A 26,517-nucleotide genomic window follows, 5' to 3' on the forward strand; every position below is an offset into this window, starting at 1 on the left:
GTGTCCCTCAGTGGTACTTTTTACTATACTAGCCCTTAGTAGCAATACGTAATACGGGTTTTCTTGCTCTCTGCCTATTCAGTACCCAAGTTAGAATCAGGACACATCCTGATATTTCTTCATTTTTTGCTTTCGCAAATACCCCACCTTATTTTCTCTTTATTTTGTATCTTTTCCTTATTTTGTTTCTCTGCCAGTAAGGCTTCACCCATGTAAGTACATTCCAGGTCATCAGAATTTGGACTTTCAAGAGACACATTTTCCTTTTTACATTCGGAGTTAGAATGCTTTACACTTTAGAAATTTTGAGGGATTCTTCTGAAACCTACACTAGGATTTTTTTTTTTTTTTTTTTTTTTACCATGCAACTGTTGACTCCTTTCTAAACCAATAGGGTATGAAGAATTCACAAATTGATTGTCCTTAAAAATTGTATTTGCCTCATATCTTTTTTAAAAAAATATATATTTTATTTATTTATTTGAGAGAGAGTGAGTGAGAGATGAAACACAGGCATGGGGAGTGGCAGGGGCAGAGGGAGAAGCAGGCTCCTCGGTGAGCAGGGCTGGATTCCAGGACCCCTGAGCCAAAGGCAGATGCTTGACTGACTGAGCCATGCGGCACCCCTGCCTCGTATCCTCTTACTTTTCCTCTTTTCCTGCCCCATTTAAGGAACAAAATAGAAACAAACTAACAAAAAATCACACCAGAACCCTGGGAGAACACATTTCTAATCTAAACTCCTTCTTATTTCCAATCTGGGGACCAAAGTCTACGGATACTTTATAGAATGAAGTCGGGTACCAATTAGAATATTTATGCACATTAAACTCATTTTTTGTTTTTCATTCTTTTTTTAGATAATGGCCCTTGTTTAGGCTCTCGGAAGCCAGACCAGCCCTACGAATGGATTTCATACAAACAGGTGAGTTTTCTGGCTCTGTGGGTCCTCACATACACTGTGGGGCTGAAATCTGTCCGTTCTTGGAGTTACTGACTGTGAGGACTGAAAGCTTACTCCAGGATCTGTGCGCTGGGCTAGCCCAGAGCTCTGGGGTTATTGTGCAGCCTCTGAAGGGAGAAGTTTTACACAAAGATTTGGGAAAAAATGGTTAAGTCACTTCATTGGTGGTTCAAAAGCACTTTCTTGTAGAACTTCAGTGGGCGCACCGTAGAGCAGAATATAATTCCAAGGTAATATTCTAGAAATGTGCTCGAAGCAGGTGACTCTCTCCCAAAGCCCGTGAGGGGATAGAAGCTCTCCTCTGCCTTACGGGGTGCTAGAGACTTTTAGAAGCCCCAATATAGAGCAACTCTCTCATTTTAAAGATGAGAAAACAGCCCCTAGGAAAGGATGGGACTCGTCCAAGGTCACAGTTGGTCAGTGGCAAAAATGGGACCGGAAGTGAGATCTGGTCTCGGTAACCTGACCCACTGGGGACTGGTGTGACAGGGCAGCTGTAGTGAGTGGTACAGATGTTCAGAGGCGACACCTGCATTACTGTATCAGCACAAAGGAAGCTGGGATTGGGGTGGATTTATTCTTGTCCCTCTGCAGGCCCCGCTGATTCACAGCTGCTGCTGTTTAAATAGTTGCTGACGGCCGAAAGCAGAGCAAGAAGACTTTGCTTTTTATTTTTATCATGATAACAGGACATCCCGAAGCCCCTGCTTCTCTCCCCCATGGCAGTAGGACCCCAAGAGTATACAGGAGCCCCTGGGAACTGTCCAGTCTGCTGCCTCGTGTTTCCAGCACGGCTGTCCAGGAAATGGCTCCCTGCTGTAGGGACAGGTCATCCTGTGGCATTCATGACTACAAATGAGCTTCCTCCTTCCACGTTCCGTGGGAAGGGCGCCCCGACAGCTGACACACGCTGGAGTGTATGTGACCAGAGATGGTCACGAAGCACCCCGAAGCCGGCCTGGGACTCGTGCTCACCAGCCCTCCCCACACGGAGACAGAGACACACACCGTGTTTTCTTCCCCTTCCCTCTTCTGAGGATGAATGAAATGCAAAAGGCTTTGCTTGCGTAGCTCTTGACGGAGAGCAGAGCGGCAGAAAAGCTTGGCGTACCTTCCTTGTGGAAGGAGCGCTGTGCTGTGTAGCCCTGGGGGCCAGAGGGAATTTGCCTCTTTGCTTTTGCTTTACCAGAGCCCAGATAAGGCAGTTGCCGAGCTTCCTCATTTTCACACGTGGTGTGTAAACAGTTGATTGCTTTGGACACACAGTGTTGCTTGGTGGGCTTCAGGCCTCACAGATCCCCCCCAGTGCTGTCTGATTACTTCTATTGTATGCCAGCCGGAAGGCAGAGAAGGCAAGTCCTTGGCTGATTGGATTTTTTCGAGGCAGATTGAAAAATCACTGCAGTTTATGAAGACATTCATCTGTGTTTGGTACATTTCAGCCAGAGGCTGGTGAAGACCTAAAACTAGACCCAGAGAAGCCAACTCTGGACTTGTACCTTCAAGCCTTTTCATTAGCCTAGTGACTCTGACCTTTGTGGGGCTAGGAGTCCCTTTGAGGTTTCCTGAACAAATGTACGGAGCCTCTATCTAGAGCTAGAAATGCCTGCGGTTTATCCTGATACTCTCTGCCAACCATGGCGGCGTTTCACGGGCTCCCGTCCCTGACATGCGAGCAGAGGTTGTGAAACAGGCTGTGGGTACGAAAACAATAAGCATATTTATATCATTCTTGCTGTCACCTCACCTGTGTCAGCTCTCGTCCCCATAGGCAGAGTGCGGTGGCAGCCATGTGCCAGGACAAACAGTTCTGGGCCAGAATAGGTGTGGCTTTATCCCACAGGCGTGGGTGTGATTCCCAAGTGCTCTTGAGAAGCCACCAACTGAGAATCAGGAAAATAATCCAAATTTGAAGATTAAAACAAATTTTTTTTAGTTACTTTGGGATAGGAATAGGGAGAGGATGGGGGCAAATTTATAGTCCTACCTAATTTTTATGAATCTACCTATTTTTACTTGCAATAAGAGTATTTATTTTCTTATCTCTTTATTTTATGTAAACTTTACAAGTTTTTTGAAGAAGGGTATCCCCCAACCTTGTTATTTCTGTTTTTATAGCAAGTGACAAGTTTGGGCTGCTTTGCTGCTCTCTATAACTCCAGATGGTCACAATAATAATAATAATAATAGTTCCGTGTCCTTGTATTATTTATAATTTTATGAAATTATAGTTTTATAATTTTATGAAAGTAAAGTGTGAAATAGAAATGTCTCAGAAGGCCTCACATCCAGCGATCTGTGGCCCGTAGCTGTCGGGATCCGATTTGTCTGCTTTCCAGGAGGAGGCCGTCTGATCAGTTCCCTTAGGAGTGAGATCCGGCGAATCATGCCTTGCTTTTTATAAACGTAGCGCTAGGGGTCTCCTCATCATGTGCTCCTGCTCGCTGGCCAAGGTGCCAGGCTCGGCCATCACCCGGTGAGCTCTGTTCCTTGCGCTGGGCCTGACCCGTCCTGATGTCTGTCTTCTCCATTCTAGGTTGCCGAGATAGCCGAGTGTGTGGGCTCAGCGCTCCTCCAGAAGGGCTTCAAGCCTTCCTCGGATCAGTTCATTGGCATCTTCGCTCAGAACAGACCCGAGGTATTGACCATGAGACAATTCTGAGTGGTGTTGAGAGTTTTGGGATAGAAGAGCCGTTGGGAATTCATACCCGCTTTTGCTCAGGACCTGATTTTGTGCTCTGATCTCTACCGAGAATATGTCTCTGTGTTATTACTTAGAAAGTGACACAGTTATCTTATGATCTCACTCATATGTGGAATTCAAGAAACAAGACAGAGGATCCTAGGGGATGGAATCAGAGAGGGAGACAAACCATAGGAGACTCTGAACCATAGGAAACACACTGAGGGTTGCTGGAGGGGAGAATAGTGAGGGGATGAAGTAACTGGCTGATGGACATTAAGGATACAATAGCCACTGCTCTGAGCAGTGGATGTTGTATAAGACTGATGCATCACTGACCTCTACCTCTGAAACATTAACATTATTAGCAATTATTATATGTTATATTAACAAACATTATATGTTAATTGAATTTAAATAAAAATTTTTTTTAAAGTGCCTCATACAAAAACCTGAGCCAGAGTGTCCTTGACCTTAAGTGCAGGGGAAAAGAAAATCACTTTTTGGATTATTGGTTTTTGTTTTTTTAAAACCAGGTTCCAAACAAAAACTTAACAGAGAAGTTGCTAGAACAAGTAGCTCACAAAGAATCTTCTTACCTTAAGGCTTATGTCTGTGATTAGAAGAATAGCATGACACATCTTTGTCAGTTGCAGACTCTCCTCTTTGCTCTCTGAAAGGTAGGAGCTTGCCCTCTGGTCAGATTACAAAGTTGAAAATACCATGGGCAGCAGGGGAAAAATACCATGGGCATGCCTTGACCATGAGTCAGCCTTAGTGTGGATGTGTGGTGGTCTGTCTTTACTGGCTGTCAAGGGCACTGTCTGGTGCTTCTTCAGACCCTTGCATTAAAGGTCAGTTTAAATGAGAAGCCCTTTTGGAGCTGTTGCTTATGGCGTTTGTGAACAGATTAATGGCATAACTTGGCTGGGAAAAATTCAGGCACTAAGCTTGAAGAAGTTGGATTGGTTCCTGTGTCCAAAAGACGTGTGGGCTCCATCCCTGTGCTACCAACCGTTGTATAAATGAGGATGGTTTCCTACAGTTTTATGTATTGGTAAGGGAAAACAGCGTTTTCCACAGCTGGACGGTGACCAGGCTCATGAAATTTAGTTTCTTTCATTTCAAGTAAAACTCATTCAAGGGAACACAACCCAGATTTTTGCATGAGTGGAATTTTATAATGAGTCGATCACGAGGACAGGTATTCCTTACTTCACAGAGTAAGCCCCTTCCTGTATGTATCAGCTAGTTTAATAAATGTTTACCGAGCACCTACTATATGCCGGGCACTGCGAGACACCAAAGCACAACAGTGACTTGGAAGACCGGCCCATAAGCTCCTGCTTTCTCTGTAGTGTGGGAAGGGTGGACACAGAGAAAAAGGATTATGGGAGCTCAGTCAAGGAGGACTTCCTGGAGGTGGCCTCCCAGTGGAGTGTTGAAGTATCTGAGGGTGGGGGAGCCAAGAGAATGTCAGGAACAACCACATGTTTGCATCAAGCACCATGTCTGTGTTGGGGAAGGAGACATTTTCTTATGGTAGAGCTTGGAGGGGCAGGAAAGACTCCTGTACCACGTACCACATGACCCTGCTGAGAAGCTCGGACCTGACCTCCACATCTGTAACTTGGAATTGGTGCTGGGAAAGAAAAGGGGGAAAAGTAGTTCGGGGCCAAGTAAACTTAAGTGCGCCGTGCTCCTTTCCCCACAGCAGCTCTGTGTGTATCGGTGCCGTGTGTCGGCGGGCTGCAGGGGATTCGAGGATTCCAGCTGGAGGTGATGGGGCGGCCAAGGATTTTAAGTGAAAGGCTGACCTCACTGTGTTAGCCCGAAAGGCAGAGTAGTTGCCACATGGCTGATGAGTTTAGAGGCAAGGTGACCAGTTACCTTATCATGTCTTTCCTGTATCACTTCTCCGGGGAGATGTCGCCAGAACATTTTTCCTGTTACACAAGCATGTGTCCCTCCTTCCTCAGTTCCCAGATCCTACTGCACACAGCAGCCTGGCTGATCTGCAGACCCCAGAGCCTCTGCTGTGCCGAGAAGCCTCCAAGGCTGTGTGTTCCCTGGGGAATGGAACCAGGCCCCTCCCTCGTCGCACCGCAGCCTTGCCTGCTGGGCCACCCACGCCGGCCAGGGTGCTTGCCCACCTCCTCCCTGCTCTCGATCATGCGGTCCCCACTACTGGAGTCTCCTTGCTTTTCTCTCCATCCAAACTGTGCTGCCCTGGCAAAGGGTTGAGCTCAGTTACCGTCCCCACGAAGGTGGCCTACCATGGGCTCCCTCAGGTCCGAGTTGGTCACTCTCTTGTATTGTTAATTATCTTTTCGTGTATTTGCATCAGTTCTCCCAGCAAATTGCTCTTTCCTTCTTAGAAGGGAGCAGGTGTTTTGTTCGCACGATCAGTCCCTCGGGGTGCCTGGTAGTAGCAGACACACAAATGTGAATTTTGCCACGTTTAGTGTTTCCACTTTGAATCTCTCTAGAGTGTTGTTCTCCTTGAATTAGTTCCATGGTGACATCTCGTTTTTCTCTCCCCAACCTTTACTGGTCATCTAGTGGGTGATGATTGAACAAGGATGCTTTGCTTACTCTATGGTGGTCGTTCCCCTCTATGATACCCTTGGAATGGAAGCAATCACCTACATAGTCAACAAAGGTAGGTCTGTGGTTTTTGGGTGGATATTGGCCTGGTTATCAGCTTCGCTTTGGTGGATTTATGTTGGGTTATATTTGATTTGATAGGGACTTTATGTTCCTTTTTTTTTTTTAAGATTTTGTTTATTCATTTGAGAGAAAGAGGGGAAGAGAGAGAGAGAAAACACAAGAACGGGGGGAGGGCCAGAGGGAGAGGGAGAAGCCGACTTCTCTCTGAGCGGGGAGCCACCATCGGGCTCGATCCCAGGACCCCTGGGTCATGACCTGAGCCGAAGGTAGATGCTTCACCGACTGAGCCACCCAGGCATCCCCAGGATTTTGTTTAAATGCACACAATTCTTTCTCTTCGAAGACTGTAGTCCTTAAAATAACCTGGTGTCAGATATGGTACAGTCAGGTTTTTAATACCTCAGAGCTCATTCTTCACTGTATCTCTTCCTTCCTAGCTGAACTCTCTCTGGTTTTTGTTGACAAGCCAGAGAAGGCCAACCTCTTATTAGACAGTGTAGAAAATAAGTTAACACCAGGCATTAAAACCATCGTCCTCATGGACTCCTATGGCATCGATCTGTTGGAACGAGGCAAAAGATGTGGCGTGGAAATTATCAGTATGAAGGCGTTGGAGGTGAGTCATCCTGCCCATTCCTCTGACAGGTGTCCCTGGGGCCATTTTGGTTCAAATGTGGAAATCCTAGCTCTGCTTGGTCATCTCAACAACCATAAAAGACCCAGAGTGGAAATTCCTGTCTCCTTAGCTGGAAAGAAGAATTCTATGTGCGTGCCCCACTGTGAATCCATCACACAGAAGGTGCTCTTGTAAAACAAGTTGCAGTGCCCACCCATTTATTCTAGACTACTGACAGGCCACACGATATTTGGGAGAAATGTGAATTTTCGTTCAGGCGGAGATTTAAGTTGTTGGATGTCCTTTTAAGGCTTCCATGCCATTTACTCACTGCTTTGTTTCTAAAACAGAGCCAGCTACGGCAATCCGCCTCATTATTTTTTCCCCAAGTTGCTTTTCTAGCATCCTGGTGAATTCCCAGCATAGATGTCGGATTTGGTTTACTTTTATATTGAATTTCTTAAGATTCATGTTAATCAAAACTTTCAAGGTAACCATGCTAGGAAAATGAGCAGGGCCCATATTTAAATCCGTTGTTTGACATCACATCGTGTAAAAAGCTGATTCTCCAGTAGGATTTGGATTAGAGTTTAATCCCAAGGAGCTGGTAAGAGGAGGATCTTGTCAGGGACATATCGCAGGAAGAGGCTAAATGCAGTAGTAAGTTGTTCTCCTTCCGAAAATGTTATAAATATTTCCCTGGAACTGGGTTTTATTTTACTTATGGATCTCCTTGGAGGCTACAAACAAGGATCTGCGTCATACCTTTCTGGAGGAACTTAGCCTTCATAGGGAAACTGTAATTTGTTCTAACAGAGTCCTTATACGTGTACATACTTACACACACGCGTATACACACACAGTAGCAGAGAAGCTGGGTCTATAAGAACGCATATGCCATACTGTTCAATGGGGCAAGCTGGCTTTTTAACCAAGTGTTCTGACACGTTTGCTTCTGCACCTGTGATTGCCGCTCACAATAATGCCATCGTTTCCCCCATCTTTCCTCTTTCTCCGTGACCCCACCACACAAACATGCACACACATATACACACTCGTGTGTACACACAGGAATTTGGGGGGTTTTTCGATGCCTCTATGATGTAGTAATTTTAAGTTGAAAAAATTTAGGTAAATGAAGATTGTAATATGAAGTTTATATTAAAGGCTTCATTTTATAAAAGGCGTTCTATACTTCTCTTGTAATATAATTCATACTCAGCCTTTAAAAATTTGGTAAGCCAAAGGTTAATTTCCAAGAAGTGGTTATAAAACTGGCTGTATGGCTGGTCCTGTGATCAAGTTTATATTAACAGATAGTTTTATAGGATCCAAAAGAGAAATATTGGTATTTGGAATTTTTGCTTGTTTTGACACTTTATTATGAAAACTTTCAAACATGCAAACAAGTTGGGAGAATTGGTCAGTAGACTACTGCACAGCCCCCAAGCATCCCACAGCTAGTGTTTTAATATTTGCTTCATCCCCTATACATCCATCACTCCCTCCATTCATTCCTGCATCTATTTTTTTAATGCATTTTCTTTAAGTTACAGTTTTTATCACCCCTAAATACTTTAGCATGCTAATCATTAACTGGAATTTGGATTTTCTTCTGGTTTAAGTTTTTTTGGTTTTTGTTTTTGGCATTTGGAACCTAAAGATGGCAACACTCTTTCATTTTTATGGTTGCTGTACTCTCTTCTACATAATGTCCTTAGACAGGTTTGAGGCTCTGGGCTTTCTTGTCCCATAGGGCACTCATTTGGTTAACGTTTATTCCTGATAAATTAAAAGCCAAATCGCATGTAACTGTTGAAGTTATGTAAGAATTTTGAACAGATGAACGGAGATTTGTGTCTGATGAAGATTCCTTTGGGGAAAAAAATGAAATTATCATTGCTTCAGCTCTTGGTTGACTTTACTGTTCCTATTTTAAATCAGTGGTCTGTTTCTGATATAATTTAAAATGTAATTAAGATTAAAAACAGTTTAAAACCATTCGCCGGGCAGAAACTCCCCGAACCCTAAGCGCACTCATCAGATTTCCACTTAATTCTAGGCATGCTCACTCCATATGCTCATTCAGGCCATTCAGTTTTAATAGGAAAAGAATATAAATGGTTCATTAGAGAAATTAATAACTAATTAAAGTGGCCACCGAGATGCCTGTGTGCAGTGAACTGAACAACGTCCAAATGACTCCTGGTAGAGACGGGAGCTGGCCGCTGGGCATCGCACCCCTCGGAAACGAACCTGCCACTCTTTATGACCGTTCGAGAGGACTGTTTTGTAATTGGAGGTTCCAAAATCTTTTTTTTTTAATCCACTCCATGTGGGGAATACAGCTATTTGAGCCTCTAGCGTTTCGTCTACGAGAGATGGATTATTCTCTTTAGACTGAAGAGGATGCCAGTTACCCAGAATTGGGTGACCGCGGTAGGGTACAGAACATCTTCAGTTCTTGGGTTAAGATTATGGTTTGACGTTGGTTAAGAGCCAGGCTTTGCTAACGACCATAAAGGGGAGTGGGAGTGGGAGCAAGAAATCCACCGTCAAAGACTCTAATTCCTGTCTTTTGAGTAAATTCTGTTTGAAAGGCTAGTCCTCATACCATTTATACGGTTTTATTTATGAGTGAAGACAACTGGAAAATGGCGTCTGAAGACAATGCCTAAATATATCACTTTAGGTGGTTAAAATTGCCATTTCTTTCATTTGAAATGTCTACTGTCTTTGGGCCAGTGATAAGTGAATCCCACGGTGAGGTCGGCTTGAAGTGACTGGATGTCCCCTTCTTCTTTACTTTTAGAAAATGTTCCCATTTAGGATTTTTTTTTTCTCTTCTCCTTTAGGACCTGGGAAGAGCCAACAGACAGAGGCCCAAGGTAAGTTCATCCTGTCAGCCCCCTGCTTCAGCTCTTCCAATATCTACTTGTCTGTGAGACTAGTACAGATCTTGGGGGTTAGCTTATGGCTTATAGTTTTCTTTTCGGTTCTGACTTACACCACCTTGGTTATGTGTGGTTTCTTTTTGTTTTTAAATGTCCTGTAGCCTCCGGCACCTGAAGATCTTGCAGTCATTTGTTTCACCAGTGGAACTACAGGTAAGTTTTGAAATGCAGTCGCTTCTGAGTGGTGTCTGGAGGGGTGCCCCCCCACCCTCCCTTTCTTGGATGGCGGGTGACGTGGTACTTAGTTGAGCTACAAGTGGACCAAAAGCAGAGGCCGTAGGGGTTCGAGCACTCTTCCCCGTCACTGTATCTGCCCTCGGAATCTGAGTGTGCTGTGCACTTCCTCAGATGTTTATGGGAGCGGACGGTAGATTCCTCTCTTTCCTGGGACAAATCAACATTTGATTTCCAGAGATTTTCTTACATGCCCTCTAAAAGTCACCCGTGTTAGTAAAGGTTGTTCATGATAAGAAGTTTCACGTAAAGGATGGCAGATTTTTCCAGAATGTAAGGTCATTCTGCATTTGGCTCTCCCGGGTGCACCTAATGCTAGAGGCACGTAACCCAATTACATAGGGTTCTGGGCGTCCTTAATTTCGTGCACTTTTGGATGGACTTTCTTTAACTTTGTTTTGCTCCTGTGTGTTCCTCAGGCAACCCCAAAGGAGCACTGATCACTCATGGAAATATAGTGAGCGATTGTTCAGCTTTTGTGAAAGTCACAGAGGTAAACTTCGGGGATATCATCATCTTCCTTCATGTTCCTTGGTTGGCATGAGGCCTCAAGAATGAGAGCGGGAAAGGCAGCCCCACTGTGTCAGGCCCCTGCTGTATTGGAGGCAGAGTTAAGAGCTGAGCTTTAATATAGTCTAAGGTCACCTGCCCTCAAATCATTTTCATTGTGGACCTCATCCCCCAAGTCCTGTGTGTGACCGTAAAGCTAAGTTGACAGACAGAAGTTATTACAACTTGTATAGGGTACAACTTTATTTGGATACTGCCCTATAACTGTTTCCAGGACAGAACCAAGAAGAAATGACTCTCTTGTGCCCTTATCCACCTACCATTCCAGTGCGGGGAAAATAATTTAAGTGGACAAATGAAATCTTAATAGGACGCAGAAGGTTTTTGAATTATTGGTCCTTATTGCAATTGACTTCACTTCCATTTTACGAGAAAGATTAAAGCCTTGACCTTTAGTGTTTCCTGTCATCTTAAAGTTTGCTCCGCTCCTCCCCCGCCCCAGTGTGTCCTAGTCCTCTGGGTGGCCATAACAAAATCCCGCAGGCTGAGGGCCTTAAACGACAGATATTTATTTTCTCACAGTGCGGGAGGCTGGAAGTCCATGATCAAAGTATCAGCAAATTCGGTTGCTGGTGAGGGCTCTCTTCCTGGCCTGTAGGTAGCCACCTCCAGAACTGTGTCCTCACCTGCTCTTTCCTCTGTGTGCACATGGAGAATGAGGGAGAGGTTTCTGCTGTTTCTTCCTCTGCTTGCAAGGACACCCACCCTGTTGGATCAGGTCCCCCACCCCATGACCTCATTTCACCTGAATTACCTCCCCAAGGGCTCCATCCCCAAATCCAATCACATGGGGGATTAGGACTTTAACATGAATTTGGGCACAGGGGGTGATACAATTCTGTCCAAGCACCAAGGATATATTTCAAACTTGAGTTTTAAAAGTCCTTCTCAAACAATACAGTGCCTTTCCCTCATAACAGTGTCTGAGAGGGTTCTTCTGTGAGCCCTAATTTTCATGACCAGAGCCCCCATGCTTAATGGTTTTGGGGAATACATGTCTTTGGTGGCTACGGAAGGCCTAGCTTCCTCCTGCCTACACCCACACTTTCTTAGTCCCAAATACCTATTTTGGGGGCATATATTTCATAAACAATTCAACATTTAGCACCTCACCCAAGTAGAATTTTAATTTCCTAACTAGCCTTCGAAGAAAACTTAAAATACACTCCTGGCTCACTGAGGCAAAGGATTACAAACTTGGTTTAAAATTAATGATACGATCAAGGGCATTCTCAACTTTGTAAAACTTCTAATCTTGCTAATGCACATTTTCTTTTGAGTACCAAATCAAAAATTGAAAAGTATAAAAATTATAGAATCTGACTTCTCATTATATAAACAGTTACATCCTGAGATGAACTAGTTGGGATGCAGATCACACTGGAAGAAAATTAATCTAAGATTGTGGCAGGATCAGGCTACTGGGTTTGCTCCGCACTGGTGGGGGTTGGGCACGGCCTGGAGGCGGTTGCATGGGCACCTGACTGGCATGGTGGCAGCTGCTGGAGGTCATCTCTTACTTTGGCCAGAATTCCTTACACATGAATAACATGAATATCCCCCGTAAAACCCTCACTATGCCTGGTCCTAAGTAAAGACCATTCTTAGCCTTGCAGTGGAACCCAGATGTCCAGCTTAGCCTCGATGCAGAATTCTATGACAAATCAGCATTTTATAGGAATTGGGGCCAGAGGAGAGCTCTTGCACTAAACAAATCGATGTAGTTTTCATGGGGTATATAGCAGGCCACTCAGGTAAAGATCTTGATCAAACTAAAATACTCAAAATGCATTTATACTATACATTAAAAGAGCTTGGAAATCAGTTTTCTTATCATCCCTCCGCCTATCCCTTTATAACATAAAATGCAATTTTATGTTGGAATAGATCATCTATTCCCACAACATAATATGCTATGTTATGTTGGAATGGACCTTTTATTTCTTACTTATGGTGGAATTGAGTTTGCTGGGCAGTGGGGTACAGTAACTTTGGAATACTAAATGATTAAAGCACATGATCCCTTAATATCCCAATTTGGGCAAAATTTTCCCTGTTCGGGCTAAAATCCTGAGTGGGTTTCCTTTGTCATGAAGAATGACCTCCACTCATAAAAAACATTGCCTTTTCATTTCCATCCTTCTGTGAGAATTAATGGCAGATTGCAAGTGAAAGCCGCTTTCTCCTTAGCGTTAAGGTATCATGTGCTCTGAAATAAAAATGGGAAATTACTGGGAATCTTAACCCTTCTCTGCTTGCCGGTGTCTTTGCTTACAGAATACAGTCAATCCTTCCCCAGATGATACTTTGATATCTTTCTTGCCTCTCGCCCATATGTTTGAAAGAGTTGTAGAGGTAGGCCTTGTTTTGTTCTTCTGCGCGCGCTTGCTTGTTTGTTTGTGTTCTGCTAAGTTGTTGTGTTTTCCAGAAAAGTCTTGCCTTGAATGCCAGTGACATACACATTTCGTTTTTACCACTTGCACACATGTATGAGCAACTGATGCAGGTAAGTTTTCAGGGCAGAGTGTCACCCCCAGAGAGAATTGTTTGCACGGCCCCCTTTTAGAAATGGTGCTAATTACTTAAAAGAGTATAAATGTTGCGGGGAGGGGGAGCGGTCTGAGTACGTGAACTTTAATCATTCATTTTAAAATTGGAAGCTCAGGCTTCTGCAGGAGATGCACCTGGGCATGATTCCAGAAAGATTAACTGTCAAGGTAGAATTTTTATGAATGCCATCCTGCAAAGCTTCATGAAGCCTCTGCCTCTGTAAAAAGCTGCTGGTTTTCCTTGGGGTTGTTCATACTGTACAAGTCCGCTTACGATTCATTTTTTTCACCAGTATTCCAAGTGCCCTTGGAAAAGTAGGATGATCTTTAGCTGACCTTAGCCTCGCCTCTCTTTGTACGACTGTGTGACAACCATCTCTTTAACTTCTCCAACAATTTGGACCCTGTACTTTAGGAAAAAACCGTGGGCACCGTCCATTCATTTAACAAATATTTATTGAGCTCCGGCTGTATGCCAGGCACTGTGCTGAGTGTCAGTGACTGAGACTAATCGAGAGGTGACTGAGAGCGAGTGGCCCTTTGATCGGCTGCTGGCCCGTAGGGTGCACTTACCCTAAAGGACCAAGGGTCATGAGATCCCATCTTGGGTCTGTTACCTCTCCTCCTGCGCACCTCAGGAGATCTTGTGAGTTTCCAAAGCGATCTCAGACAGGCTGATAATGGCCCATGTATGCCTAATTGCAGTTTGGGATGTGTGCCTGGGAGGCAGGCCATCGAGGACAAAAGCCCTCCTCGCCCAGCTTGAATTTTTAAACCATGAACCAGGCTGGGCGTACCTTTCTAGTGGTTTCTGCTTTCAAGCCTGAGACCATTTGTACTTCCATGGCATCATCTTTTGAATCTCTCTTTCTCTTTAAAATTTAAAACAGCCAGACTGTGGGTCAAGTGCATACGGCTTGCCGGTGCGGTTTGCATCGGGTGGGAACAAACCCATGGAGTAGATCATAGCTGAACGTTAAGCCACTCTGCTCTTTGACACCCCAGTGTCTCAGCTGCAACATAGTCAGTGGCTTTTCAGATATTTTTTTGTGAGATTCAGATTTTTAAAAATGAGACTTGAACACGCTTGGCAAGTAGCCAAGTTTGCAAGTTGCTCTCTTGTTGTTTGGAGAACAAATTAGGCCTAAATTTTCTAGGCAAGTGAAATACTGGGATTACTTAACACTCTGTCATTCACTCACCAGCTGTTTATCCTAGAGCTGAAATAGCAGAAACGCCGTGATCATCACTAAAAACAACATCGTCTGGTCTCTTACCAGCTCCTTTATCTTCAGGGTGATCAAGAGAAAGACCACACTTTGATGTTGTATAATGACCAGGGAAGTCAAGAATGTTTTTTGAAAAGTGACCAACATGTAGGAACTTCGTGGTTTCTGGACACTGCTCCGAAATGCTAAAACAGAAGCCTTGTGTGTCTGTGTGTATGTTGTGTGGTCCCTGCTTTGATGAAGACATGGGCGTTATTTTTTTTTCCTACGCTAGTGTGTAATGCTGTGTCATGGAGCTAAAATAGGATTTTTCCAAGGAGATATCAGGCTGCTTATGGACGATCTCAAGACACTTCAACCCACAATCTTTCCTGTGGTCCCTAGACTGCTGAACCGGATGTTTGACCGAGTAAGTTCCAAGGAGCAGCAGGGTGGGGACAGAGCACTGGACAGGGAGTCTGAGACTCTGGTTCGAATTGGGCCAGCCAGATACCTTCTGTACACGTGGTCTCGCAGAAGTGTGGTTTATCCATCAGTTAAACCAGAATGCGTTTATATCACAGAACCATTGGTGAAGATTAGAAGAGAAAACACATGAACATACTTTGTAAACCGGAAGGCCCAATACAGGTGGAAGGTGGGAGATCATATGATTTGTACCATAAACACTTTAGAGCCTCCATTTTCTCATCTGCATGATGGACTGTTGCCTCCTCCCCCTGCTGTCTAGCTCATAAAGTTGCCAGTTGCATCACATGAGAACTATAACTATGAAATGGTTCTAGAAATTGTAACGTTCATACGCACTTAACGTGACTTACTTAGCCACACGGAAAGAAGTGACAAGCCAAGCCAGGGATGGAGAGACGGCCAGCCCCTTGGGGCAGGGAGGTCTCTGTGGCACGGACCACCCATCCTGGGTGAGACCAGCGTGAGGCACGAGCAGTCTTCAAGGTCAATTTGGATGGGGTAGTTTTCATGTTCTTTAGTAAGGCAGGGCTTCTGTGATCTCTGAGAACCTTTGGTGTTTTTTCTTAATGGTCCTTTAAAAGCAGCTTGACTGAGATATATAATGCACATTCCATATAATTCACCCATTTAAAGTATAAAATTCCAAGGTTTGGGGATATCCACAGAGTTCTGCAGCCATCACCACAGCCCATTTTTACCACCTCAGAAAGAAACCCTGCATCTGTCCTGTAGCCGACCTCTACCCCTTTGCACTCCCAGGCAAATGCATCTGATTGTTGAATCTGTAGATTTCTCTCTTCCGGACTTTCATATGAATGGAATCACGTAACGTGTTCTTCCGTGATTGGTTTCTTTCACAGATTCATCTATGTGGTGGCACGTGACCCTACTTCATCCCTTTTAATGGCCAAGTAATATCCCACCGTGTGGCTACAACACATTTTATTTCTCCTTTCATGCATCGGTGGGCATGTGGGTTGTTGTCACTTTTTGGCCATTATGATAATGATGCAATGAACGTTTTCATTTCTCTTGGGCACTTACCTAGGAGCAGAATTGCTGGGTCCCATGGTACTTCTGGGTTTAACTATTTAAGGAACTACTGGTCTATTCTCCAGAGCAACCGCGCCATATTACACTCCCTGCCCCCCAGCAGAGGCTGAGGGCTCCAGTTTCTCCACATCTTCACCAACGCTTGTTATTATCTGACTTTTCGACTCGAGCCATCCCCATCATTGTGTAACTCTCTTTTTCCTTGACCCGTCAGATTTTTGGGCAGGCAAACACCACGCTGAAACGGTGGCTGCTGGACTTCGCCTCCAAGAGGAAAGAAGCAGAGCTCCGCAGTGGCATCATTAGAAACAACAGCCTGTGGGACAGACTGATCTTTCACAAGATACAGGTGACACATTCACAGCTCTTGTCTGCCCGGGGAAACTCACTTGGCCTTTGGAGTGTCTGTGAGGGCTCTTTCTTAAAGCACGGTATGAAGCTGAGAGAGAAGAGCATGTTTTTAGTAAACCAGGCACATTTCTAAAAATTAAAGACAAAGCCAGTACTTAAACCTCAGTATCCCATGCAAACCTAAACAACATGGTAACATGGAGAGGCAGAAAAGGAATCAGGGTATTGGAGCCTTTCTAATTTTTTTATTTTTTATTTTTTTTTTTACTCTAAGTCAATTAGTCAACATATAGAGTACATTGTTAGTTTCAGGTGTAGTGTTCAGTGATTTATCAGTGTAATTTTTTAAAAAAAGATTTATTTATTTGAGAGAAAGAGAGAAGGCGTGCAGGGGCAGAGGGAGAGGGAGAGAGAGAATCTCAAGCAGACTCCCTGCTGAGCACAGAGCCCGATGTGGGGCTCCATCTCAGAACCCCGAGCTCATGACCTGAGCCGAAATCAAGAGTCAGGCACTTAACGGGCTGAATCACCCAGATGCACTGAGCCTTTCTAATTTTTTATTTTGCTTTCCTTTTCTGCAACAAGTATGTTATGACTGACGTCATTTTATAGGCACGTGTGATTAAGAATATGGAATAATGATACTGTGTCCCCCAAAATGCCCCAGATGTGGTGGTTACCTCCAAGCCCACCACAGTCTTGTTCTAATTCCTTCAAAATACCTGCAGGTAGCGGTCTTGGCTTGTGTTGATAGAGAAGGGGGTAGCCTCAGGGGGCCCGAGAGTTCTCTGTGCGGCCTGCAGAGGAGCTGGTGGATCCGGGGACTGGGTTTCCAGAAGGGGTCTCTGAGGAACCCACCCACGTGTACACGTGCAGCCATTGGCCCCTCACTGTATCCCCTCTGCTTGCCTTGCAAGTCGAGCCTGGGAGGAAAAGTCCGGCTGATGATCACGGGAGCCGCGCCGGTGTCCGCCACTGTGCTGACGTTTCTGAGAGCCGCGCTCGGCTGTCAGGTGAGGTGGGCGTCCCCTCGGCTCCTGGTCTCCGGCTTTTGCCAGCCCAGGGCTCTCCTCTCCACAAAGGCATTCTTACGAGCGGGTGTCTTATTTTGGTTTGGACGTTATTCCCAGGTTGCTTGGAGACAGAAGTGTGTCTGTCTTGTCCCCTGGGCAGGAGGTAATGTGTCTGTGGCCACCACAGACTGGGGGAAGTACCAGCCAGGAAACTAGCCTTTCATCAGGCCTGAGGGGATGGGGATGGGTTGCAAGTGAGGACCTAACCTGCAAACCCTGGGGAGAACCTGCCTGGAAGGGCGTGGGGAGGGAGCCGGGACCGGGTGACTAACAGGATAGGTGTGGGGCGCAGCCATGAGCAGACAGAGTGAGTGCCTTCCTGGGAGGGTCATGTGCAGGGTGACCTGTCAGGCCATGTCAGTGTCCCCCTCGCCTGTCTGCAGGAGGGCAAGTAGAAGATGACTGTGGACAGCGGCCAGGGTTTCGGCTTTGGGGGGACATCTTTGGGTGCCGTCGGAGTAGTTCTGAACGGATTTTTAAAAGAGACATGTTGCCACGGTTCGCCATCACTCAGGAGTGAGAAGAACGTCCTGATTTGTGCCCTTGTGGAACAGTGTGACTCTCTTTACTAACGTTTCGTCTCTTGGTGGTCCAGTTTTATGAAGGCTACGGACAGACCGAGTGCACCGCCGGCTGCTGCCTGACTGTGCCTGGGGACTGGACAGCAGGTACGAGCCGTGGGACACTCCTTATGGGAATCTTGTTATTCCGATGGGAATTCTCGGAATTCGGTTTGTCCTTGGTCCCTTGACCAACGGAAGTTCTGTGTCTCGGGTGTTCAAGCCTTGGTGCAAATGGCCTTGTAAATCAGGGATCTTCATGGACAAGGGCTGCTGTGACGGAGCACCTGTGCTTGGAGGACCAGCCGGAAGGTGGGTGGTGGTAGAGATTCACCTAGAATCCGAAGCTGACAGCTGAGGGATGAAAGCCCTTTGCACCGGGTTCAGAGCATTTGGCCTCACAGAGCTTTCCGGGAATGGATTTGGGTCAAAGTATTTGCTGGTAAATTTGACTCCAGTTTACACTGGGTGCTGGGCTGGGAGTTGAGCCCACAGAGAGAAAGAAAGATGTCATCTCTCCCGAAAGGCATAAGGAGAGGCAGATATAGAAATTACCCAGTGGAGCAGTTGTCCTTGAGCACGTCGGTGGTTTCATCCCAGGAACGTCCTTGGGGCCCAAGTCCTGCTCCCTCTGACAGGAAGTGATTGTTGGTGGAAAAGCATATAAACAGTGTATAGGAACTTACCCAGCCAGAATCCCACCCCAGGTCTGACCAGTGGTACGTTCTATGCTCTGGTAGGCAAATGCCGCTGATGTATTTGCTGGGGCATAAATGTGAGCACCGTCTGGGAACTTGGATTCTTGTGTCCAGACTGTAGGAGCACAGTTCTGCTGGGACTCGTACTGACGGTCTCTGAACCTTCTTCGTGGTTTAATTCTTAACCACTGGTTCCTTACCAGACTAGAGAATCTGGAACAGTGATCTCTTTACACAGACATTTTTAAAACATAGAAGGAATTATTTGTGTTGCTCTTAAAACCCATCTCATTTCTATTGTTTGGAAAAAGACAACCCAATCCTAGCAACTTCTGGCAGGAGAGTTGAGTTAACTGTGAGAATGAGATTTTTTTTTTTTTTTTAAGGTTTTACTTATTTATTTGAGAGAGAGAAAGAGATAGTGAGAGAGAGCATGAGCGAGGAAGAGAGGGAGAAGCAGGGAGCCGGATGTGGGGCTCCATCCCAGGACCCCAGGATCATGGCCTGAGCTGAGGGCAGATGCCCAACCGACTGAGCCCCCCAGCCGCTCCCCCACCATCCTATCTTAATAAACTTCAATCTAAAACGTGTTCCCCTATACTTAAGGAAGTGAAGACCATTTTGGTCAGAACCAGGTGACGTCAAGAGAGTAATCCAGTCACCAAAGCTGTGTGTTTTCTCTTAGAGGAAGTAGGGAGTAGAGAAGTGAGTGAGGGAGACAGGGCAAGCAGTGAGCACAGGCCGTCAGATCGTAGGAACCTGGTAAAGGTTTCGGAACGCTTGCTTCCAGGAATTTGTAGAAACCCTCACAGTCCACAGCCGAGTCCTTATACTCTGAAAAAACAATTTGGGGCCTCAAACTGGGGAAAGGTCCTAAGAGAGTTATGAATGTTTGTCTCTATTCTGGAAATACACTGTCTGTGCTCATGTACCGGGGGAGACGGGCTGTCGTCGCTGCAGACAGACATTTACACCGGCTGTTCTCCTCCTGAGCGGGCCTGTTGGTCATAAAAGTCATTTGGCTTAAGGATAGTAGGAGTCCTCCCGGGAATGATCATTGTTTTATTTACCACGCAGGCCATGTTGGCGCCCCAATGCCTTGCAACCTTATAAAACTCGTGGACGTGGAAGAGATGAACTACTTGGCTTCCAAGGGCGAGGGCGAGGTGAGCGGCGCCCCCTGCCCACCCCTCGCAAGTCGTTCACCCACACTGCCATTCCCCGATAGTTCGGCCGCTTGCCGGCAGTGTCACGTAAGGCCGCCGAGCTTGATGTTCTTGGTGATCCCGGATCAAACAGGCTTCTCTTTGAAGGTACCCTTATGTGGGAGGGGACCATGCATGTCTCTTCCGCCAGACACCGCAGGGACTTGGGCTCGAGACCGTGCAAAGGCTCCTGTGCCCGAAGGCCTGGAGCACAGTTCCTGACAACTCGTCGCCCTAGAGACCTAGTAGTGAGCCACTGGCTAGTGGAAGGAAAGCCTGATGACTTCAGAGTAATTTCCTCCTCTTTGGGGCTTTGAGCTGGAACCTCAGGCAGTCATCAGCCCTACAGCTTGACTGCGACTGATATCGTTAGGGTAAGGGGACCAGAGGCATTGGATGAACCTCCAGGGTCCCAGTGTGTGGTTCCCTGCCAGCTCCCTCTGGATCGTGGAATCCGGGGCTTCTCACTAAAGGTTGAGATACGTGTAACACACACACACACACACACACACACACATTTTCTCCATAGAATCCCCCCCCCCGTAAATTCTCTTAACAGATCACCTTTGTCCCCTACAGTTCTCTCAAGATGTCACTGACATACACGCTGTATGCGTTGAGAGGAAACGTCATAATGATTTACGTCCATCAATGGTGGAGTGATTACTCCCCACAATAAGTCTCCTTCATAGTCCATCATCTCACAGAGATACAAGGAAAACAGAAAAAAAAAAAAAAAAAAGATTTTTTTTTTTTTTCCCCTTGTGTTGAGAACTCTGAAGACCTCATCTCTTAGCTGTTAAATACAGTCACAAGTCTGTGTGGGTGGAGGTCACTGGGCTGTACGTTCGGTCTCCGATGCCTACCTGAGTCCTAACTGGAACTTTTGGCCCCCGCCCTCCATTTCCCCTCAACCACCCTTGCTCCCGATCTTTCTCTCTCCAGGTGTGTGTGAAAGGGCCAAATGTATTTAAAGGCTACCTGAAGGACCCAGCAAAAACAGCAGAAGCTCTGGACAAAGATGGCTGGTTACACACGGGGGACATTGGAAAGTGGCTTCCGGTAAGCTCTCCCCTCCCCTGTTTGCAGATACTTTTCTTCTGCCCATTGCTGTTGTGCGACCTCACTTTCCCCTTCCCTGCAGAGGCGGGTAGCAGGGAGGCTCTTCCATCTCCTGCAGGGGACAGCTTTCTACTCCTAGCGTGCCTAGGTGGGTTTTCACTTGAAATGTAGCGAGTATGTCTGGTTTTGATGCGTGACATCAATTCTGATGGCTGCTTCCCATTCGAAATCCAGAGAGAACGGTGTATGGCTTTTTCTGTATCAGTGCTGGGCCTCCACGTGAAGGCCTTCGTTCCAGAAGGTACAGGGTACATTGTGGTCAGTGGTCAGGAAGGAGGTGTGGTGGGCAAGAAGTTGCGAGCGTGTGTGTTTCTTAGGCTTGCCCTCTCCTTAAAAATAGGGTAAGTGTCCCACAGGTTAGGCCAACGCCTTTGAATGTAGTCTCAGAATTATTACTGTAGACAAATGCCAGGGTCCATCAGAGGAGGGAAAAGAGCTTTAAGAAACCACAACCGTGGGTTTGACCAGTTTGGCTGGCCGGGACCAGTTCGGAATTGCTTCTTCTAAGTTGTCCCCATGCTGAACTGCTATTACAGAAGTGGCGTAGGCCAGTTTTATCATTGCATGATTTTATCATTGCGTCGTCCCATTCTTGTAGATTTAAGGTGCGTGAGACTCCGGGAAATTTTTACGGATTTGAAAAATGCTCCCCCTCCCCACCCAGCTAATTCAGACTTCAGAATACCAAGGTGCTCCGAAATACATTAAGTCCCTTCTTTCAAGTTCAAGAGGGATTAAGTGTCAGTCCAGTTCTGGCTTGGGCTCTTGGGAACACATTTCATCATCACCTTGACCTCAGTCTGCTTCTTGGGGACGTGGTGCGGGACCAATGTGCCAGAACCAGAGAAACTTCCCTGCAGCCGACTTTTGGAACCACAGGAAGGCCCCTGGGGGTGGGTTTTGACAACCAGAAGGGACACGGTGGCATTTGGCACGTCCAGTGCAGGGGTTGTATCCTTCCCACAGTCCCAGCGTGGGCCTGATGGACCTGCCCCAGGGCCCAGGAGTGAGCCCCTCCTGCCCCTCCCACCCACCCCCCTCACAGCACCCCCCCTGCCCACCCTCTCATACACAGAATGGTACCTTGAAGATCATCGACAGGAAAAAGCACATATTCAAACTGGCACAGGGAGAATACATAGCACCTGAGAAGATCGAGAACATCTACGTGCGGAGTGAGCCTGTCGCTCAGGTGTTTGTCCACGGAGAAAGCTTGCAGGTACGCGCGTTTGGGGCTGTGAGCCGAGTCGCATGGGCGTGGCCGGGGCCTCAAACTCCGGGCATTTGCAGGGCAATGGAAGGTCTGCAGTGAGGACTGAATTGCCTTTCTCATGTGACGTGCTGGAACATTATCAGGGTTTGCTGCTTGGCATTTCTCATCCAGAAAAATTTTTCTCTTTAAATCCCATATTTTTATTTCACCTAGAGTGTTCTGGCATACCAAGGGCAGCTGGATAAGGATACTAGGGGGTGGGTAAAATATGCTTCTAAATTTAAACTATGAAAGGAAATATTGATGGGTTGATTATAAGAAAGTTTAGAATTTTCAACATATTAAACCCATCGTATTTGTGCTGTGTCTCCAAAATCGTGTGTGTGAGCAGTGGGGGTTGTGAGCCAGTAAATACGTACAGTTGAAAACCAAGGTCAATATCGTAACGGAACGTCTCATTGCCAAAACGTCAAGTAGATGGTGTCAGGGAAGAGAAAAGGGCCTGGTCCCCTGAAAGCCAATCTTTTTACGAATCTTGAGACTTTTAAATAGTTGTTGAAGAATATTATCTTATAAGGAATGCACCTGTTTTTCTTTGACCTAGAATCTTTTTTTTTTTTAAAGATTTTATTCATTTGACAGAGAGAGAGTGCAAGAAGGGGGAGTAGCAGGCAGAGGGAGAGAGAGAAGCAGGTTCCCCACTGAGCAGGGAGCCCGATGCGGGACTCGATCCCAGGACCCTGGGCCCATGACCTGAGCTGAAGGCAGAGGCTTAACCCACTGAGCCACCCAGGCATCTCCCTTTGACCTAAAATCTTAACATACTGTCGACTTTTATTTACTTTTATTGTTACTAAATTGTAAAAAATGCGGTGTTGGAGATCTAAAAAAATGAATCTATATAAATTTATTTCTCTCTTTTTTAAAGCAGTTACTTGATGTCTATGGTCCCACTGCTTATTTGACCCTGTTTTGTTAAACTGTATACATGCACACACGCGCGCACGCGCTTGCGCACAAAAGTAAAAAATTAGGGTTTCGTTAGATTTTGATTCTCAGGGGTCCTTTTTAAGATATTTAATTGAAAAATTTCTGATGCCATCTGTATTTTAGAGCTGGGAGCTCTTACCTGGGTGCAGTAGACTCCTAGGGCTGATAATATGTTCTGAAGGGAGGGTCTGTAACTTCCGTCAGATTGTCCCAGGTGTCATGCAGAATGACAAAGAATCGCTATTTCAGAACATCTGGATCAAGCCACCTAATAACTCACTTGTCTGTGTTAAAGGCATTTCTCATAGCAATTGTGGTACCAGATGTTGAGACATTACGTCCCTGGGCCCGAAAGAAAGGATTCGAAGGTTCCTTTGAAGAACTGTGCAGGAACAAGGTAAGGCTCGGGAGTGTGTGGTCGGCTTCCTCGGACCTTGGCTTGGCACAGGGCGTGCCTTCAGAGATGCCAACTCAGCAAGCCTGTCATTTCCTCACCTTCCTAGGATGTCAAAAAAGCCATCCTGGAGGACATGGTGAGGCTTGGGAAGGATTCTGGCCTGAAGCCCTTTGAACAGGTAAGATTGGCGTCACGGAGCCTGCACCCCTACAAAACCCATCTCTGACCTGAGGATTTTGTATGAATAAATATGGAGCACAAGAGGACCTAAAGAAACCCATGAGGAATGACAAAGGGCGAGTTTTGGCCCGGGGAGGGATTTCTATAACCAAGGGCAGGCATGCTCTTTCCCTGGAGGTCAGGATCCAAGCCCGGGGCCTGTCCTGGGAGCAGCTCCTGCCCCGTGTTGAGCGAGCCGCTGGCCTGAGGCCTAGGAAGGACTGGACGGCCACAGGGTCTCCATCCCTTCCGACCAACGTGCTTTAAGGCCCGGGTTCCGTCGGCCCTAGGTTTTGCTTTAATGGCCTCATTTATTTGCAGGTCAAAGGCATTAGTCTTCACCCTGAACTATTTTCCATCGACAACGGCCTCCTGACCCCAACGATGAAGGCGAAACGGCCTGAACTTCGGAATTATTTTAGGTCACAGATAGATGAACTTTATTCCACCATCAAAGTTTAATGCGAGGACGAAGGCGCCCACCTCCGCCGTCTCCTGGAGCTGCTGGCCTTTACGGCGGTAATCTTGACTAGAGCGCGCATAGGAAAGGGAGCGCCCATGTTTGACTTGTGCATTCGGGGTTCTCGTCATAGGAACGTTAGAGGAAATGGAACACTGCCTTACAGTCACCTCCTGTTGCAGACCGTGTTTATGGTGATACAAAATTTCCTAAATGAGCCTTAAAATTGTCAAGGGGAAACTATCCATGGGCTAAGTTATTTGAGACTTCCTCGGTATTAAAAAAAAAAAAAAAAAAAGACGGGTGAAAACTTCTGTCTCCCTGTTTTTCTAAGGGGTTAGGACTTTGCTATTTCCGAGATGTCTGCTGCTTGCTGCAAATCCTGCAGGTGTTCTGCTGCTCTGCAAAGTACAGTGCACTGGAGGGAAGCTGTCCCTTAAAAGCAACGACTGTCCCAGCTGGAGGACGTCACAAGTGGACCAGAGATTCTTTCTTAATCCCTGCCTCCTCCCCTTCCCCGCCTCACACGCGCTCCGGCCCGGTCTCAGAGCGGCCGTGCTTCTCCACGGTCCCTCTTATCCCGGAGGAACAGAAGGTTCCCGGCGAAGGAGAGAACAGATCCCACTCAGACTAGCACAGACGCCGGGTCTCCGAACGGCTGCTCACCTGAGCAAACGGCTTCCGGTGCCCACAAGAGCAGAATGTTCTCAGACCCTCTTCTCCAGACCCGATTCCCTCCCCTCTCCCTGATCCCTTCCCAGGGGTTATTAAAATATCTGCCTCAGACTCTGCAGTGAAGACAAGCATTTCAAGAAGGAAATAATTACCTGGATCGACCATGCTCAACTGTGACGCCTAGTGAACTGTCCCCTTGATCTCCGCCGAGACAGTCATTCTTTGTGATGGCCGTCGGATTTTTAATGTGGTTTTCATATCAAAAGATTGTGTTGTGATTAAGTGGTTTTCCCCACCCCCAGATCAATTCTCAGGCAGGGCATGTCTTTAAGCCTATTAAGGGAGTAGGTACGCTTGGGCACTTACCGACGTGGACAGTGAGAACGAAGGCTCTTACAGTGCTACCTGATTTTTATGAAATGTGTTCGACAAGCCAAAATTCTAGCGCGTAGAAATCTGGAAAACTCATTTTCTGGGATTCACTTCTCAAGGGATTTTGTTTTGTTTTGTTTTGTTCTTCTAAAAGTTAATTTGGAAGTTAGCTGCATTTCACTTTGCTGCAAGTCTTTGCCACGTGTGACCGAATGAGGTTTGTCCTGTACACACTGAAAGCAGCTGGTTTGGGGTTTTGTGTCTTACCTGAGCACGACAGGGTTGGCACTGAAGGGTTGTCACCGTAGTAACACTATTGGGTAGCCTAACTTCATCCGTGTGTTCTTCATTGCACAAAAAGTCGATAATTTGTCACCTTGGGGTTTTGAATGTTTGCTTTAAGTGTTGGCTATTTCTATGTTTTATAAACCAAAACAGAATTTCCAAAAAACAATGAAGGAAACCAAAATAAATATTTCTGCATTTCAAGGGAGTGAAGGCTTCTCTTTTCCTGTCAGGGCTGGGGCTTGGGTGCGCGCAGGCACCGAGCGGGAAGGACCCTGGGCCACAGACCCGTCCTCCTGCGGCTTCCCTGACACCCCCATAGGGTGACCCGGGACCTCAGGGTTCTCTGGCAACTGCCCTGCTACGTTGCACAGAAGAAAACTATGGTGTGCATAATACGGATATTCTTGGAAATGCAAATTCTTTGCTGGGAAGCTCTGTTTCCGGAGACATTGGCTGTAGTTGGTGGTTCTGTGGGGGATTTAATTCTGTGTATTTTAGTAGTTCTCTTACTAAGCACTGTTCTAGAAGATGTCTCAATTGCAGCAGCCAACCTGTTCTCTCTCCTTTTCCTCTGGTCTCCACGCTACGCTATCATCGTCAGGATTTCCTCTTCTGTAGGTGTTCGCCAGTCAGCCCGGTTTCTTAGGTAGTCTGCGGTGTTGAAATCCGCCTCCCTCCCCTAAATCTCCTGTTTGATGTGGAGATAATCGGTTTTTTTCCTCTAAAACTTAAGGCCTGTTCACATATCTCTGGTGAGCCATTCTGCCTTTCATGTGAGTTAATAGTTGTCTCCCCTTCTCTCCCTCTTCCCACTGGGCACGACCTTTCTTTTCCCTCCCTGAGCGCCCAACACAGCCTGCAAACCAGTAGGCGTTCATTTAATCTCCTGTGAACAAATGCT

The 26,517-nt window shown here is 46.3% G+C and overlaps 1 protein-coding gene across 2 annotated transcripts in view; it reads left to right on the top strand.

Moving 5' to 3' along the window:
• ACSL1 (acyl-CoA synthetase long chain family member 1) overlaps positions 1–25,821 on the top strand; it is a 64,284-nt gene extending 38,463 nt beyond the window's left edge. The window contains exons 4-21 of one of the 2 annotated variants that reach the window (XM_044225627.1): positions 861–925; positions 3,501–3,602; positions 6,210–6,309; positions 6,755–6,933; positions 9,789–9,821; positions 9,989–10,040; positions 10,541–10,614; positions 12,969–13,046; positions 14,744–14,878; positions 16,208–16,342; positions 17,262–17,357; positions 18,013–18,085; positions 19,753–19,841; positions 20,826–20,942; positions 22,078–22,221; positions 23,501–23,602; positions 23,709–23,780; positions 24,143–25,821. In XM_044225627.1, the coding sequence (XP_044081562.1) occupies positions 861–925; positions 3,501–3,602; positions 6,210–6,309; positions 6,755–6,933; positions 9,789–9,821; positions 9,989–10,040; positions 10,541–10,614; positions 12,969–13,046; positions 14,744–14,878; positions 16,208–16,342; positions 17,262–17,357; positions 18,013–18,085; positions 19,753–19,841; positions 20,826–20,942; positions 22,078–22,221; positions 23,501–23,602; positions 23,709–23,780; positions 24,143–24,283 (1,787 nt within the window). In that variant the 3' untranslated portion in view covers positions 24,284–25,821. Of the gene's footprint in view, positions 1–860; positions 926–3,500; positions 3,603–6,209; positions 6,310–6,754; positions 6,934–9,788; positions 9,822–9,988; positions 10,041–10,540; positions 10,615–12,968; positions 13,047–13,119; positions 13,198–14,743; positions 14,879–16,207; positions 16,343–17,261; positions 17,358–18,012; positions 18,086–19,752; positions 19,842–20,825; positions 20,943–22,077; positions 22,222–23,500; positions 23,603–23,708; positions 23,781–24,142 lie in introns of both variants that reach the window. The other variant, XM_044225626.1, reaches the window with a different exon arrangement.
• Positions 25,822–26,517: the final 696 nt, after the last annotated feature.

This window comes from Neovison vison, chromosome 11, assembly GCF_020171115.1.
Source record: "Neovison vison isolate M4711 chromosome 11, ASM_NN_V1, whole genome shotgun sequence".
In the NCBI taxonomy this organism is placed as follows: Eukaryota; Metazoa; Chordata; class Mammalia; order Carnivora; family Mustelidae; genus Neogale; species Neogale vison.